Source organism: Elaeis guineensis, chromosome 1 (assembly GCF_000442705.2).
Source record: "Elaeis guineensis isolate ETL-2024a chromosome 1, EG11, whole genome shotgun sequence".
Classification (NCBI taxonomy): domain Eukaryota; kingdom Viridiplantae; phylum Streptophyta; class Magnoliopsida; order Arecales; family Arecaceae; genus Elaeis; species Elaeis guineensis.
In genome coordinates, this window is record NC_025993.2 from 182,422,827 (window position 1) to 182,441,457 (window position 18,631).

At 36.4% G+C, this 18,631-nt stretch overlaps 1 protein-coding gene and 1 long non-coding RNA gene across 4 annotated transcripts; one reads left to right on the forward strand and one right to left on the reverse strand.

Moving 5' to 3' along the window:
- Positions 1-962: 962 nt before the first annotated feature.
- On the forward strand, positions 963-6,832 carry LOC105040003 (uncharacterized). Of its 3 annotated transcripts, none has more exons than XR_012137823.1 (2): positions 963-1,316; positions 6,430-6,832. It is a non-coding gene; the product is annotated as an uncharacterized lncRNA (long non-coding RNA). The 3 variants fall into 3 exon arrangements; XR_012137822.1 differs by having other exon boundaries at positions 963-1,284; XR_831037.4 differs by lacking the exon at positions 963-1,316 and adding an exon at positions 5,487-5,963.
- Positions 6,833-11,119: 4,287 nt separating this feature from the next.
- LOC105040064 (putative disease resistance protein At1g50180) lies at positions 11,120-15,404 on the reverse strand. Its single transcript, XM_019847954.3, is given in 3 exon segments — positions 11,120-11,353; positions 12,588-13,452; positions 13,455-15,404. Coding segments are annotated over 2 exon segments (2,718 nt in total). The 5' UTR covers positions 15,319-15,404; the 3' UTR covers positions 11,120-11,353; positions 12,588-12,598.
- Between the last annotated feature and the right edge of the window lie 3,227 nt (positions 15,405-18,631).

Here is an 18,631-nt window from a genome sequence, read left to right on the forward strand (position 1 = left end):
ATGATAACAAAAGAAAATAATATTTTTATTAAATTATATGAATAAAGATGACATACAATTAAAGATGAGAAAATTAATAACAAATAACAAAATTAAACTCATATAAGAAAAGAAAATAAAGAAAAAGCAAAGGATGAAAAAAGAAGATCCATGTATCTAACATTAGAAAATACCAATATGTTTCTATATTTCGGAAAGCACTTCTTATTATTTTAAGTCTCCAATAGCAAAGGCAAATAGGCATTTTTAGGTTAAGTGTCTACTATTTAATTCTCAATGGGCAACTAAGTAAAAAGGAAAGATCTAATGAGGAAAAAAAATAGCATTTATATGCTAGATAGTTATTGTAAAGCAAAAATGAAAGATCCAATGAACATCACTGTAAAAAAGTAAGTGATTAAGCAATCATCTGGAAGAAACAACTATAGATCATTATGCAAATAAAGCTCCCAAAAATTATAATATGTAAATATAAAATCTATTACAGATGCAAACCTTATAAGAGTAAAGCTTATGTTGCATAGCATTGGTATCATAAATTATAGGAGCCAAAATTAATAATGTCAACTATTAACTTAAACAAATCTTTTTAGCTTATATTTTCAAAAACTTCTTTGAAGATAACATTTCTTGTTGATTTGACACTAATGTCTTCATCTTTGATAATCAAAATTTTTAATTCTCTTCTGCTTCTCACCCTTGATATTGCAACATAAAGTTGCCCATGACTAAAACTAATTTTAGAAGATACAAACCAACATGAAAAAGAGTCTGCCCTTGATTTTTGTTTATAGTCATTGCAAAGCATACAGCTAACCAATATTGTCTTTATTGAAATTTAAAAGGCAATCTAGAATTAGAAGGAATCAAATTCATTCGAGGTTTGAATACCTTTTCACCTATGTTGCTCCCTGAAATTATTTTTCCTTCAATCGCATATTTTTCTAATTGTATAATCACCAATCTAATTTCATTGCACAATCTTTTTCACTGATCAATGTTTCAAAGTAACATAACAAAAACTCCTCTTTTCACTGATCAATATTTCTACATACCCCAGATGACATCATCGAGTACTAGTTGGCCATATGAGTATGACACTTTCTTTTCAGGCCCATCCTTATATCCAGATGAGGGGGTTGAGAGGGTCACTCTACCCGCAGATGCTCTGACTACATCAGTTATTTCTAAGTAGCATGACCAGCAGACATCCACTGATATGGGGGAAGAGCCATCATAGCAGATACAGGAGCAGGAGCGGCCATTGAGGATCTTTCTGAGAAGGTCCAAGCAACCACGGCCATCATGACGTCCTTGTGGGACTTAGTATTTTTTAGATTTATACTTAGTATTTTTAAAATTTTTATTGTATTATTTTTTATACACTTGATATTTTTATTTTATTTTATATTATTAATTATTAATTTTATCAGAGATTAGTTTAATTTCAAGTGTTTGGATGTTATGCTTTGTGGATATGAATACACGTAGTCTCATGTGTCTCAGAAGATTAGCAGAGAAAAAATTATGCTAAAAGGATTATATAAATTATAATGTAAATAATAATAATATGTCGAGTAATTTAATTACATTTCTTGAAATAGTCAAAAATAAGCTAAATCAGACAAGTCAGTTATTTATGAAGGAGGACTACGATAGAATGGCATCTGATATTCATACCTCTCTCTCCGCCTGTATGCTTGCTTTTATTTGCTCTCTCTCCTCATTTTCTTTCATTAAGGGTATGATACAGTTTTACGTGTATATCGCGTAGTAGATGGTGAGAGCTTATTTTGATGAAGGATTGAAGCCTGACAATCGGATGATGAAGGACTACGGTGATTTCGACAAAAAGAGTATTCTGAATCATGGTGAGGATGAGGATTTCAAGTTGATAAGGAATGATGGGACGATTGTGTCGGACCCAAATCTACTAGGACTACAGCTGGATGTATGATATTTTGTACCAGCCCAAATCGATCGATACGGCCCGTACCATACCATATTGGTGGGGAACCAGTAAGATTCAGGTTGATTTTTTGACAAATAAGATGAACCGGATTGCACCGCTACATCTCAGTACGGTACGGGCACGAACCGCTATGTACGATGCGGTATGGGCCGGTACAACGGCATCGGTACGGTCGGTGAAGGCACCAACCATCCGGTACGATACAGTTTGAGCCGGTATAGGTCGGTACGGCATTGGTACGGGGATGATATAGATTGATTTTTTACTTTTTTTTTGGCAATTGAAGGGGCTTTGAAAATACCATTTCAAATGGCGCTTTATTTGAAAATACCATTTCAAATAGCGCTTTATTTGAAAACGTCATTTGAAATGGCACTTTCAAAAGCACCTTTACAAATGATGATTTTTATTTTTATTTTTATTTTTTTATGGTCTTTTGATTCCACGGGGGAGGAGATGACGTGGACCCATAAAATGCTATTTGAAATGATATTTTCTATCCAAAAAATACTATTTCAAATGGCATTTTATGGTTTTACATTAGTTTTGTAAATAAATTTAAAGATGCATTAGTTTTGTAAATAATTTTTTTAATATTATTTGGGTAATGGACTCTACCTCCTTCCTCTGCTTCAATAAAGAAAAAAAGAAGGCGTGAAAAAAAAAGAAAAGGAAAGAAAAAGAAAAAGAAAAGAAAGAAAAGAAAAGAAAGGAAAAGGACAAAAAAGAGAAAGTTTTCTCTTTTTTTCTCTCTCCTCTCTCCTCTCTCTATCTCCACATTTTCTCTCTTTGCTGATTTCTCTCCCTATTTTTTCTCTCTAAAATTTTCTCCCTAAATTCTTTCTCTTTCTTCATAGATTTTTTCTCTAGGAGTCTTATGGACCAATGGTGGGTCCAGGTACTTGACAAATCCAGGTCTTGGTTGACCTTAGGAGGGCTCTGGATTTATGATATCTAGAGATTTTTCTATAATTTTTCATCCTTAATTATACATAATATTTATTTATTTGATCCTGATCATATAGAGATGTGATTATTTACATAAAAGTGTCGAGTAAAACACCTTGATTCTTAATTCGTAGATTGATAGATTCATCGATTTCTATGTTGAGTCAATCACTGATAGAGATAAGGGTTCTTCAACACAAGCACCTCCATGTTTATGAAAATTAATTTTGTATGGTTGATTTATATTCTATATTTATCAGCATATGTATTATATATTATTGAATTGATGCTGCTTGAAGTAAGATTCATTGGTGCTTAATGATTGCTGAATAAGAAAAATATGGTTTAACAAATTGATGGGGTGGGTGGTATCCAGGTTAGCTGGTCATGTAAGAAATATAGTGTTTATGCCGGATCCATCTTAGATTGGAATACGGCTTGGGTTGCCACAGGCTGGAGCATGACTATAACTAATCTAATATCGAAAATCAGATTATGACTTTGATAATAATATGGATGAGGCATGAGTGGTGTTTGTGCTGTTTGGCCATGCAAGAAATGTGATGTGTGTACAAGACAGCCTAGAGTTGGGGCCCAGTATTATATTTGGCCAACCATGAGCTAGAGTATGGTTGTAATTAGTCTAGTACCAGAAAGAAAAATAAAAAGTAGGAAAATGGAAACATGTGGATAGTCAGTCATGTGTAAAATATGGTGTATCAGTTATGGACTTAGATGTTTAGCCTACCATAGACTGGAGTATGATTGTAACTAGTTTAATATCAAAATCAAATTAAAATAATAAATTATATTTAATTGAAGAGTATCTGGACTAGTCGATACGTGTGAAACATGATATTATGATGTCAGTCATGGGCTAAGATATGGTTGTCGGCCATGGGCGAAATCATGATAGCCTACCACGGGCTGGAGCATAAATAGATCTAATCCAGTGCCAAAATAATAATAGTGTTTGGATTAGAACTGTGTTAATCAATCTCATTGAATTATTATTGAATAGAATTGTTGATTATGATATGCGATATGTTTAATAGAATTGCATATGATGTTATTATTCAACTATCACATTGATGATATATGATCTTATTATTTTTCTATCAATTATATATTTACTAAAAAATATTTCATATTCATGCTGGTGTGAGTGTGGGAGATTCTTACTGGGCTGTTAAGCTCATACCTTCTTTTTTCTTTAGACTTGTAGGATGCATAGTATTGATCGAATTGGGTGTGGAGTTTTGAGCGATGGAGTTCTTAGTTAGTTGATTTTTTAATACTAAATAAATATTTCAATTTTGTAAAAATTATTCAATAAAAATGGATTTATTTGATTTGACAAATATGGTTGGAACTTTATAATTTTTTTGATGTTTTTGTAGACTTGTTTATTAATTAGACCTTATATATTCTTTAGGACTTATCGTAGGAAGTATGCAGCCATCACGTATCTGACTCCGATGCTGTGTTTGGAGCATCACAGGAGGTGGGTGGTGGAGTTGGGAAGGCCTAATGTAGGGACCCGAGGAGGAGTTGAAAGAGGGAAGAAGAAGAGGAGAGGGAGGAAGAGGGAAGGGGGGAGGGTTAGAGTGTTCTGATCACCGCAGAGGTGGAAGAGGAGGAGCGAGAGGGGGAGCTTGGGTCATTGCGAGGGCAGAGGAGGAGGAAGGGGGTGACATATAGCTGTGGGAAGGAAAGCAGCAGAGAGGGGCAGAGAAGGAAGAACAAGGGGGCGGCGTGCGGCGATAGAGAGGCGAGCGATGAAATGGTGGGTTGAGGAGGAATGGGGCAACATGCGGTGGTGGCCCCGAGGGATGGAGAGGTTGGTGGAGGACGAACGGGACATCATATGGCGGTGGGAGGTGAGCGGCGGAGAGGTGCGTGGAGGAGGAGGAGGGTGTGCAGCGATGAAAAGGTGGGCATAGGCAGAGGAACCGGGCAGTGTGCGATAGCGAGGTGGGCAGGGGAGGCAGGTGGTGGATGGCGGCAAGGAGAAGTTATGAAGAAGAAGTAGAAGGTTTAAAATAATAAAATATTATTTTTAAAAAAATAATAAAATATAAAAAGTTAGTAGGATAATGTCTTAAATGCCCTTTATAATAAAATACTACAAAGGAGCACTATAGCAAATGCCAAAATAAACATTGTCTGGGGCTGTTATTTTCTGGAAATGCTAGAATACTTATTGTTCTAAGTTATTAGTGTTTGGGAAGTGCTATATGTCATGTGCCTCAAAAATATGTTTGACCATGTTGGATATTGTTCCAGCTGCATACCAGAGGTTCTTTGTTCTTAATGGTAGTTAGACAGAGAAGTCTCTTGTTCATTTTGACTTTGTAAGTCTAATTCCGATGTCAATTGCATTTGTAACCTCTATAAATATTAGTGGTGCTCAGTCTAGGGCTGGAAATTTTGCATAATGAATCCTATATATTTCTTTCTTTGAAATAGTGGTTCCTGTATTGCAAGACAAACATTTGACTTGGTCAATTGGAGTGGTGCTGCGACTAACAACATAATGAAGTCCACTTTCCATGTTTGAGTTAATCTCAAGCCCTTTATCCTATCTAAGCTTCTAATGCTTTTTTTTTTTTAAGCCTCCTCTGCATGAACTACTACATCAAACTCTGGAATATATTGGGATATTGTCAACTGTCTGAAATTAAATATGGAAGTACACTTTATATGATTTCAATTCATTTTTGTTGCTGTCACACTCTTTCTGATGTTTGTACCTCTTGTGATGATCTTCTCAATCCATCTCATTTGGATTGTTGGCCCTCTCGGACTTCCCATTTTGGTGACTATGATGAAGAAGGGCAACTGAGGCCTCAGAGGAGCATCCTCCAAGCTGCCTTTTGATCCTTAGACTTCTTTCTTCTGAGTCTTTATTTCTTCTTCTCTACGAAAGGTTGCAGCTCTTGGATTTTCTTGTTTTGGAGGCTATGACGAAGAATTTGCAGCTGAATCCTTATAGGAGCACTGTGCCTATAAGAATTTTCTGATTATTTCAGACTTCCCTCTTGTGAGTCTTCTTTTCCCCTTCATCAATCTAGGTTGCAACTTCTCGATCTTCCCTTGAAATCTGCTCCTCCATGTCTTCAGATCGAGTTTTTGGAGGCTAGTTTCCCTGCTGTGAGAATTTTGTGTCTGTACCTTTCATCCTCTTATGGTATTGGGGAGGTTTTAAATGTATCTGTATATTATGTTTTCCTCGTAAATACTTTCATTCTGAAATAAAGTTAGGTCACTAAGGTGAAATACCTTAGTCTTCTTTTCATCAAAAAGAAAAAAAAAAAAATCATGTTACATTACATGTTAGAAATTAGATATGAATTGCATGAAGCTCACTTGGCCTGATGATGAAAGTAATGGCCATTCTCTTTACTGGTGACAACAAATAAACTCTTGTACCAAAAAAAAAAAAAAAAAAAAAACAACAACAAAGAAACTCACTTTTGCTTTTTGATTTTGCTATTTTCTGTGTACAGGGGAAAGGATGTAAGTATAGAGAACAGGCATCAAGGATTTACCATGTCTTTGAATCGACTTTCAAAAGTGTGGAAGGCATATCTGAGTACAATCCACACCCGGCTCATGTAGAATTTACAGAGGATTTCATGCCTGCAGTTTCGAAGGTCCTCGTTGCTGACTACAAGCCGAGTATAGTCCATCAATGATGGTAGAGTATGGGTTCCCCTTCTTTGCGCCGAAGTCCTTTTGAAGGCTGTCTACCTGGGGTTTGTCCAGTGCTTGTACTCAGAATTTGTTTGTTTTGATTCTTTACGGTCTTTGATCTGCAAAACATTGCAAGCTCCTCTGGTTCTGCTTCAGTAATTTGCTGATAAACGAACTATTACCATACAATAAAACATACGCGACATGGTTGAAGCATCTGTGACTTGATTTCAAGTGAAGCCACTCTCCAAGGTGCTCTTGATAAATAGCATGATTCGTAGGTAGAAGGGAAAAGGAGAAGGAAACAACTTCATTTTATATTATGTGTTTGTTATGCCCATCTACCCTGCTGTTTAGGGTATTTTCGTTGCAAAGAAATCGAAAAGGAAATAAAAAAGCAGACATTTCATGGAATAGAAAAAAGTTGTTTAGCAAACTATTTATAAGTTTCTAATTTGTTAATTTTCTAATGAAACACAAAAATAGAAAACTAGATATTTCAAGGTAAACAAGTTGAGTAGGTAAAGGAATATGGAAAATGTCTAAGAGATCTATTCAGGATTTCTTGCATCAGCTAATTCAGAAAAAAATAATTTCTCTCATCGGTTGTTGGATCAGTCTATGTACTCATGAATTTATTTCCAAACATGGTAGGTTGGTTGATTGTGAAGTTGCTAAGTCAGCAATTATAGATCTACTGACCTTTTAGTGTGCACTTTATGGGTGCTAGAAAGCCTTTTTTTTTTTTTACCTGAATGCCCAAAGAATGCACGATGGACCGTAGACTAGTAGGATATCAAGCGGATATGCCCTGCCTGGGATTTCTATTGTACAGTCCCAAAAGGATTAGGACCACGCAAGAGCAAATAGTACGTGAAGAAACCTTTCATATCTCCACCGGTATCTATACGATTATACTTCCCACCAAATTAAGGCAGTATTTCACGTTTTAGATTTAATTAATAACTTTGACTGCATCATACGTATAACAATGTCATTCATATGCTCCTACTGGCTACTTGGTTAACTACATGCGATGCTTATTGGAGCATCGTGATGCATGAGCACAGACCTCACCGCCATAAAACCACCTTAGCACGAACCCAGCCCGTTCTTCTTGCTGATGTGGGATTCCCCCTGCATCATGCTCATCATTCAAGTCTTTAGTCTTACCTGATTACTGACCTTGTCTTCTCTCACACTGCCTTTCCTCCCATGAAGACAAATAATCATGGATTTGGTTGGTCATTAAATACATGATGGAGAGTGTTGCCGCGTAGACCTTGTTGCAACTCAAGCATTTTGTCTTGTTGTATTTATCAAAGCTCTCAAGTCTCTGTTGCGTAATCTCCACACAACGTTAACTGATGTTCCATGATCTATTCTCTCTCAGTATTAGCCCTGGCCTTCTTATGTTGCCATCTCCAGCTTTGTCTTTCGAGATTTTACATGCCATCCAATTTAATAGAACCATCTATTGTTTTCTCATAGACCCTAAGGGTCCGTTCTTTTACAGTTAAAAGATTTGTCTGAGAATCCATATTTTTCTGAATAAATATTTCTCAAATAATATTTAGATAAAAAAATAATTTATCTATATTCTTTTACATATAGAAAAATGATTTCGTAATTTGTTACTCATGTTCTTTTATATTACTACTTTTCTAGATAAGTTGATAAAATTATCCATATTTTCCATGATATCCCTTATACTTTTTAGATTTGATCAAGTTATTAAACATTAAATGATGGAAATATTGAAAATGAGGATGGGTATTTTAGGTACAGCATTAAATATCTATTTTACTGGTTGATGGAAAAATAATTTAGTCACCTCCTGGATGGATAAATTTTTTTTTTATTTTATGGATAAATATTGTCCATGGTAAAATAACTTACCAATCTTAAAAAGTGTGAGAATATGAATAAGTTAATTAATAAAAAAATTAATCAATTTTTTTATGATATTTACCTACAAAAAAACAACCCCTAAATTCTTTGTTGGGAGAGGCAGCCCTCATAGGAGCTGATGAATTTTCCATTTTTCCTCTCTCAATGATGGTGGAGCTTGCATCTTCCACGTTGTGGTTAGAAGAATGTTTGCAGACAAGTTTCAGTGCATTCAGTCGCAAATGAGCTAATCATTGATTTGAGTTTGTTAATACTTCAATTTCTAATCAGATCAGCAAACTGAGAACGTGATACTAACAATGTGTTGAAAGATAGTATGATTTCAATCCTTTAAATCAATATCATTAGCAATTGTTTACGTATGCTTGCTAACTCTGGCTAGAAATTAATTACAATCACTCAAAAAAGTCACTCAGTTGCCTTGCACTAACCACTTTGCTTTATTTGATGGCACACTTCGCGATGCCAATTCAGAGGGAGCAATGACATTACACCACACAAGCTGAGTGTCTTTTCTGACTTAAGCATTTTCCTTCTAAGAATCTATTAACATTCAATATGCTGTATGCTGCATAATTTTACCGATTCTTCATTTGCATTATGTTTGAAAATCTAATGAAGATTAAAATTGGAAAAATTTGCCATTTTAAAAGATCCGACTTCATTTATCTTAAGGCCTAGAGCATGTTCTCTTATTTTAGAATGGACTATGATTAGCTTTGTATACAGTAAATGAAGCTGTTTAATTATCTGATCAAAATGTAAGATCTAATTGAATATTTATGATCATTCTTATTATAATTTCTTTTGCCATATATTTACTTCTAGGTGAATTGGCTGACTCTATAATGGTAGATTAGGTCTATCAGCTCATTCACACTATCAATGCTCACTCTTAGAGCAATTGGATCTCCTCAAGATGGAATATTGCATTTTAAGTAAAAGCATTCATTATATCAGCCTGCAAACTTTCATGGGACAGCTTGTGACATTGCAGGGAAAAAGGCACGCATACTCAACTATGAGAAAAGTTCATCATGTTGAAGGTTGTGTATAATACGAGAATCACTGCCTTTATATGTTAATGGAAGTGTCTTGTATGGATTATAGAATGCTATAAGCTAAACACCTTATCTTTTTAAATTAACTAGCTAATTTTCTTGAGTATATGTAATTCATGTTACAGCTAAAGAACTATTACTTCTGAGCAATATTTTCTGTCATACTATTTTCTATATAGTACATAAAGCATTTGTTGTTTCATTGTTATGTATTTTATATGTAAATCTGTATAATTGTTGGGCGTTTCTGATTAGTTAAATATTATTTACAAAATTATTTTATAGACAATAGCTAATAGTTTGGTGTTCCATATATTGGTCAAGAAGATAATAGGAGACTCCAAAGTTCGATAATTTTTGCTTGAGGAATGGTCCTTATCTATATGAAAGTTGGGGTGACTCCAAATTTAGCCAGGATGGGGGGAGGGGGAGAAAATATTAATGAAATAATCTCGTAACCCTGTGAATGTTGGCCACTGGGCATTATATATTAGTGTAGTATACAAGGGGGATACTCAGAAGAGATCAGTATATGGCTACTTGAGAAAGCAGGAAGATATGCATGGGTCTCATACAGATTTCTCAACTACCAGGTCTTCTCGACGTTTGTATTTAGTTCTAATCTGAGTTTTGTTTCTTCTCCATTTGGGGTTAATTCAGGCTTTACTCTGAGTTACTATCCCCTGTTTGTACATCCTTGCCTCCCATTACATCAAAAAAAAAAAGAAAAAAAAAAATAGATTGCCTGAACTGATAGCACTCTAACCAGACAAGCTTGACTACAGCACCAACAATTAAAACAGCACTTAATTACTAGCTCTTGTGGGTCTCTGAAACTCATTTATATGTCATTAAAAAAAAAATAATGAACTCTGCAATTAAATCTGAAATGGAGTAATCGCCCCTAAGGCAGTCGAATCAGTATATATACTGGAGCAAAGCAAGCAGTATAGCAGAATTGGAAAAGAACATTCCCCATGATATCAATGGACCCTATTTACTGCCATTGATTGCCACCAGGTATCTGCTTATGGTTGCTGGACTTGTTCAAATGATGTAACTAAAATGGAGGTGGTTTTTGGATTTATTAAAAAGGATTGCGAAGAGATTAGGCCTGCTCTGACTTCTGTACCAGATAGAAACAGAAAGCTACTATGAGCAAGGAAAGAATGAACGAAAAGCTGCATTTGGGGATATGTCATGCAAGTCAACTATCATGTTAGCATCTAATAACCTGTGAACCATCATGCTAGATCCACAGTTGAATATTATAAGTAACAGGCTCCATAGTTGTAAATATATATTAAAATTCATTAAAAAAATAGAAATATTATGATCTTCTCCATCTCACAGAGAAATTTATAGTTACCGTGTTGTCTGATTATGTATTCTACTATTCAGTTATTCTTGTGGTTTTTAATCATTAAAGCCAATTCATTTACTTGAGCAGACAAGGGCAGGTGTTATTGAGCTGATGGACCTCGTCTTTTTGTTTCTCCGACAATCATTTTTGAACAGGCAAGACTTAATCTTCCAGAAAAATAGTAATGAAAAATCTATAGTAAAAATTTATCCATGACAATTATCCCAAGATGATAGAGAGTCACATCGTTCCAACACATTATTGGTAACCAAACCAAATATAAAGCTAATCAATGGGGAACCCAACTAAACACAAATAAATAAAGATCGCTAAATCTACTAGAAAATCCAAAACAACTCTATGCATGTACTCTCCAAGCCCGTGAGATTCACAATAGATAATCTGAACATAGAAAAAAAAAAGATGGTAAGCTACATCCACCCAGTAAATAATATAACACTCCAAACTGGTCTCTAAGTATGACAACTGAACAATAAACCGAAATAGCATTTACAAATATAATATTGAGCAAAAATCTATATTTTATTATTTCATGAACTATTAATGAACTCAATATTAGGCTATGTCCAGATAACCTAATAGCATGTGCCAGATGCTGAATATCAGGTACAATAGATATAAGGTGCACCAGGGGTTAGATAATAGATATCAAATAATATATACCTTTATTCTAATCACTAGTGGTTTAATTATGTCAAAGCTAGTTTTTCAAATTACAAGTTGACGAGGCCTATGTATTATCTCCATTGGTGGAGATCACAGCTATATCGAGAATATATAGAAATATAAACCAATAAATTGCCTAGTTAAGTTTCCAACTCAATACTCAAAATAGGCCATATGTCCAAAATAACTTATTTTCAAGAGTTTCAAAATATGTACAATATTCTTATATTACTTCCAAGAGTAAAAGAATTAGAATAGAAAAGAAAACATGCTCGGTCCATTTATCAAAAGAGAAAGCAATGTTGTAAACAATCTTAACAAACTAATTGGAATATTCTCAAATTCATTTTTTGGGCAAATTGTGAACAAAAAAATACTAAGTAGTGTAAGGTTATTTAGCTGACAAACTCAAATACAATGTTGACCAATCCACATCTAGCATGTTCATTAATTAATACAAATGCAGGATTTTTTTTTTCAACCATCAATACAAGAAATAAATAAATTACTACTAAATTTCTAATTTCAGCTCTAATGTCTAAATTATTCTTAGCTTTAATTTTCTTTTCCTACTTAATTCAAGACTACATAAATAAATAAAAAGTTAGAATGTTACTTTGATTTAGGAACTAAAGCACAAAACAATCAGAAATAGTGAAGCTCAATCTCCAGTAAGATGAGCAGCACTTGGTTTTCACAAGCTAGAGAAGGAAAAGAAATTTTATAATAAGATTTCTTAACTTCTCCGTTAGAAGTGCTACAACTCAATCAGAATTTCAGCGATTAGAATGCTCAAAATCAGAGAGAAATAAATCATAATACTTTGCATGATATTATGTCAAACACGTGGCGTGTGAGTGTATTCAATCATGCAAGAAGTCTATTCCATTAGTAGAATCTCGAGGGATGGAAATAACAAAGGAAATGGAGGAGAGAGGGAGTGACTTACAGAAGAATTTCCTATTTAAAAATAATGGAGGGAATGTGTCGGACCTTGTACCCGTCCTCATTTCTGACCCTTTCATTGAACTCAGGAGGCATGGAATCCAGCCTCAGTTCCCGAAGGGTGGTCACATGCTGCAATCCTTCAGGAAGCATCTTCAACCTATAGCACCCAACAATGGTCAAGCGGCTGAGCCTGGGCATTGCCCCAACCTCCACTCCCCATTCCTCTAAATGTTTCAGTTCGAAAAATTTCAAGTGTTGCAGTCGAGGAAAGCCGCCAGCAGAAGACGACATGCTCTTCCCGACATATGCATACCATTCTAGTGTAAGAAGCCTGAGGTTTGGCAGCTTCTCCAGCACCGGCATTGGGTCTTGCTCCAACCGAGAATTATATAATATGACCTTGGTGAGGTTTGGTGGGAATTGAGTGCTGTCCGAGAGTTGTTGCTGGTCGAACAATCCTCCAAGATGTAATGAGCGGAGCTTCTGCAGGTGTCGTGCATGTGCGAAGAAGATGTCTCCTGGCAAAATCAGAGAATAGGAGACGAGGCTGTCCATTTTCTCGAGTGCTTTTTCGAGTGATTCTATGAATGTTCTTACATCTATATCCACATGGATCCATGTGATTTTCAGAGTCTGCAAGTTCTTGTGATCGCCAATTTTTGGCGCGTTTAGAATCCCACGTACATTAAGATATACATGCCTCAGCGTCCGGATTTTCCAAAATGATTTCGGAAAACATGAAATCTGTGTCTTTCTTACATCCAGAGTCTGCAGATTGAGGAGATGTCCTATAGAGGATGGTAGTCTCTTCAAACCAGTGTTTCTCAATCCCAGGTATCGTAGATGAATCATGTTGCCGATCTCTTTGGTAACTCCTTCAAATCTGTTGCGTCCTCCAAATCCAGCACCCTTAGTAAGTTTAACCCATTCAAAAATCTCCCCGCAGCAGTACTATCGTTCAAAACTAATCTGAAGCCCAGCAACGTGCGGAGATGCGGTGAGGAATTAGCAATCTCGTCATCTATACGATTGTGAAAAGCTACACGATAACTCGATATACCATCAGATATTGCCATGTAATCACTACCGCAAACCTGAAGAAATCCATCCTTTTTCGCTTCCAATAGGCCAAGGTCACGTAACATATCATGAATGCGTATACTCTTAACCCGCCCAAAAGCCACGCTTCTTTGGACAACCTGGATCATGCACCTTTGGACCAACTGATCCAACCAATCCCTAGCTGTTTCTTCCATTGTCCTCGTCTGCTTTTGGGGTACGAAACCTTCGGCGACCCACAATCTAACTAATTTTGAAGCAGAGATAGTGTGGTCCTCTGGAAACGCAGCGATGTACAGAAAACATGGTTTTAACAGATATGGCAAGTCATTGTAACTTAAACCCAATATTTTCAAGCACTCCTGCCCATCTCCACTATCTTCCCAATTCATGCTCTGAGCTACGCTACACCATGCATCATAGTTACGACGTTTCCCTAACAGAAGGCCCCCTAATACCACAAGTGCAAGAGGAAGTCCACCACACCTCTTTGCAAGCTTCGGGGCCAATTCCTCCAACTCGGTTGGGACTACTTGATGTGGTGGGAATGCCTTCCTAAGAAAGAGTTCCAAACTCTCTGTTTCGTTCAAAAGGTGCAGTTCATGTAGAGGAAAGAATGACTCAGCACGGTTTGCAACTTCCATCTCACGGGTAGTGAGCAGTATTCTGCTACCGCTGTTTTCATCAGGAAAGAATGGCCGCATTTCTCTCGAGACATCAGCCCTCCACACATCATCCATCACGACCAAATACTTTTTGTGTCTTAGGAAATCACGGAGCATCTCTCTTACTTCTTGTTCACCCATCTGCTCCAAGTCTTCGACGGTAATTCCTGTGGTTGTTTCTTTCTTCTTTTTGATTCCCATCACCTTTTTCATGATGTCCTTCACCAGTTCAATAACTCGGTAGCTCTGAGAAACTGAAACCCAGCCAAAGGTGTCAAAATGTTGCCTAATTGCAGGGTCATTATACACTTTTCTTGCCAGGGTGGTCTTGCCTAGCCCTCCCATACCCACTATAGAAATCACACATCGTGTTTTCACATTCTGATCAAGCAATTGACTCACTAATTGTTTGATATCATTCTCAAAGCCTATAACAATGTCATCATCATAAGAGTCAGGAGAGGATTGTCTGAGTGATTGCGAACTTTCATCCGTTGCACTACTTTCACCTAGATTTATATTAGCAATGCCATATCTATCTTTGTTCTCAGAAATACTCTGGATTTTGACCTTTATTTGCTCAATTCTAGAACTAATTTTATGGAGGGTGACCAATTCACAAAGTCTGTGTAAGTACCTTAAAATGAAGCCCATGCAGCCTCTCCTAATTTGGTGTCGCCTCTCGCGCATGTACTTGATGGTGTCTATGACGTCCTCCATTTCATAGGCTACGCCTCTCATCGCACTTATCCAGTTCTCCATCGTCGCATCCCCTTTCTTCCTTCTGGAGTCTGCATCTTTAAGGAAGCCTTGCAATAGCTGAAGTTGTGTTTTCACCCAATCGATCTCATCCCGCACACCAGCCAAGGAAACAGCTTCATCTATGAGAAGGTTGGCAAGCCGAGACACGACAGTGGAAACCAGAGACTCAGCCATCTCTCCTTCCCTCACTCTTCCTAACAGGAATAAGGTTTTAGACAATAGTTTCTGTCGATGGGCGATGAACATTAATTTAGTGCGCAATGGAATAAGTGGGAAGGGGTGGTTGGGGAGGGTGGTGTAGAGTTGATTTTTTTTTTTTTTGGTAAAGGTGGCCTAGAGTTGGTTTGAAAGCAATTACCTAATTCACTAAAAAGTCATGCAAATCGTGAGTGGGGACAAAAGGATCCACCTCATTGTGCGGTTGGTCTGATATTTCAGCCACTAATGCAATCCGGTCCAATGCTAAAAGATCGAACAAAAATTATTAGTCCAGAATGCATTCAAGTAATTTCAAGACACGTGTTGCTTTAGTGAACACACGAGAATGCTCCTGCGACTACAGTAGTCCTTCAGGCTGGACTGCAACATTTTGTCCCGCCGGTCACATGGAATGTCTCGAGCCAGCGGATGGGCAATTGTTGATGCAAGTCGGAGTTTGTGGGAGCCAGTCGATGGGCAATCAATGGTGCAATTGTTTCTCATCTTCCTTCCCACCCTTGTTAATGCCAATATGGCACTGATATTTTTGTGTTGAGCCAGCTTCATCATTTTCCTGCGGCATAAAATTTTAATGAATTTGGATAGAGGAGGGTGCAAAATATTACTGGGATAGTTTTTGACATTAAAATTCAACCTAAGGCCTAAAATAGTATTTAATCTTAGTATATAATTTATGTCAAATCACTGTTGGTTAAAGGGTTATGTTCAATCCCAATTCAGGCTGAGACTACATTTGATAGGCTGGACCCAAAATTTTAATTAATTTTTGTTTCGCATTATTATGTCCTGTTAGGTTAAAATATGATAGTTTTTTTTTTTTTTTAAGAAAAGGTTTACGTAAATTAGCTTTTATGCTTTTAGAAGATATTAACTATTTTTTCTTTCATAGTTTGTTGATGGATGCTGCACATTAATGGAATATGGGAAGGATCATATCTTTTGTGCAAAAGAAAGATTCATTTTTTCTTGTGTAAATCCATCATTGGATCATGCAATAATTGCTTCGAGATTTATGTAAGCAAATAGATAAAATTTTAAGTACTTTAATAACTATGCAGGATGGATCCAATGGCTGACATTCGTAGAACATATGGGATGTGGTATTTGCGATAAGTAGCGTTGACTGAAGGCAAGCTAGGGGGATGCTGTGGACTGGACTAGAATGGAGGCAATCACCTGGATCACTAAAATCTGAATTGGGGCCAGCAAGATCCAGCTCGTTGTCCCATTTGGCCGCATACTATTCTCTCATTAGAATTTTGTTCTAATTCTAAAAGATGGAATCAAAATTATTATTTGAGAATTCATTCCAATAATTTCAATACACGCCAAATCTTCCTTTTTCAAAATGTTTCTGATTCGAATAATTTAAAGATAAGTGTTGCTCTGGAGTCCACATGATTCTTCTACAACTGCACTTGTCCTTTAGGCTTAACTGAGATATTTTGTCCTTCCGGTCACATGGAGTGGCAATTATTGACGCAAGTTGGAGTTTGTGGGAGCCAGTCAATGGACAACCATTGGTGCAATGAATTTGGATAGAGGAGGGTGCAAAATATTACTGGGATAGTCTAGCTTTCAACCTAAGCCCTAAAATAGTATTTAATTTGTAGTATATAATTTATGTCAACCAGCCGTTGGTTTAAAGCGTTATGGTCAAACCCAACTCAAGTTGAGACTAAATTTAATCAAACTCTTTCTCATCTTCCTTCCTACTCTTCGTGATGCCAATATGACCTTGATATTCTTGTGTTGATCCAGCTTTATCATTTTTCCTTCAGCAAACTCAAACCACAAACACCTGAAAAGTAAATTGGCTCTAATCAGGTGGTTACCATATTTTAGTTTATAAATAGCAAACTGGGGCTTGCCCCATGGTAGCCCCCTTCTACTCAAGAAGCGGGGGGGGGGGCGGGGAGGGGTGGGGGGGGGGGGGGGGGGGGGAGTTTAGATTTTGTGCAGCTCCCGATCATCGCACATCATCCCATCATGTAGATAGATGGTTGTCAAACATGGACCACCTTTGCGATGCACCGTGTTTGGCATGCAAAGCAAGGCATCATGTTTGACAGTGATCTATCTTTGTGATGGGATGATGTGGGAGCAATCAAGAGCTGTACAGCTCAGGAATAGCAACAGATCAGATATGGAACGCATCGATACATATTCGTATCTACCCCATAATTAAAAATCTCATACCCATATCTGCCCCATATGCATCTCGGATCGAGTCAGATCGGATAGACAAGAAGGGTTGGATTGGGTCAGATACATGTAAATAATATAAAATCATTATAATTTTTTAAAAAAAAATTAAGTTATATCGAATCAGATTCAGGACAGAGCATATTATTATCCATCTTCAATCCGAACCCGCTTTGGATATTTTTTACCGAACCCATAACTGTCCCGGGATCTAATCGGATCGGGTCAGATCGGATCCCAGCGGATTGGCTAAAATTATCATCTCTAGCATAGCTCTTTATGGTGCAAGATATGTGGCTGCAAAGGATCCAAACTTGAGGCAGAGGTTTTAGATTTGAATCTTGGATGGTGTATATTGAAAGTCCGCACAGTGGCTTTTATCCTCCCATTCTCTCGATTTTCTTGATCAATAATCTGTGTTCATGCCCTTTCTTTTGCTTTTAAGTGGTACATTTGGATGTTGAGCCCGACAGGTCAGTCTTGTTCAAAATGTAGGACTGATGTAGGGATGGCATCGGGCCGAATTCAGAATGAGTTTCTAACTATCCAAATTCATTCCAAACACTATTGGGACTGGATTTTTTTTGCTCAAACCCATCTCAATCAGGTATCGAATAATTCGGGTTTACCGAGCCCGAACCCACTTGAGCATATTGAATATTTTTTTTCATTTCTATCAATTTTAAAATTATACTACCATTCCACAAATCATACATACCTTAAATAAATAAAATTAAACAATACTCAGTTTCATGTTCAATGAAAATAAAATACAAATTATCTTAAGCAAATAAAATTCAACAATGCTTAGTTCAACAATACTTAGTTCTACATTCAATTTAAATAAACTTCAAATACAATATAAATTTAACAGATTAAGACAATCAACAACAACATTTAGTTCCAACACCTCTGAAGTAAATAAAATTATAAACATAATTGAAAAGAAAAACATATCTAAGTTCTAAGTTCCAAAAAGACTTAAACAACAATTAAACCTACTATCAATAGCCGATGTTTGAAATTCAAGTTCAAATTCAAAATATATTGAAAATAGTAACCATATTAGTGTATTTTGTGATTGCGTGAATATTTTTTAGTCTTTATTTGGCTAAAATATTTTTCATAAAAAAAG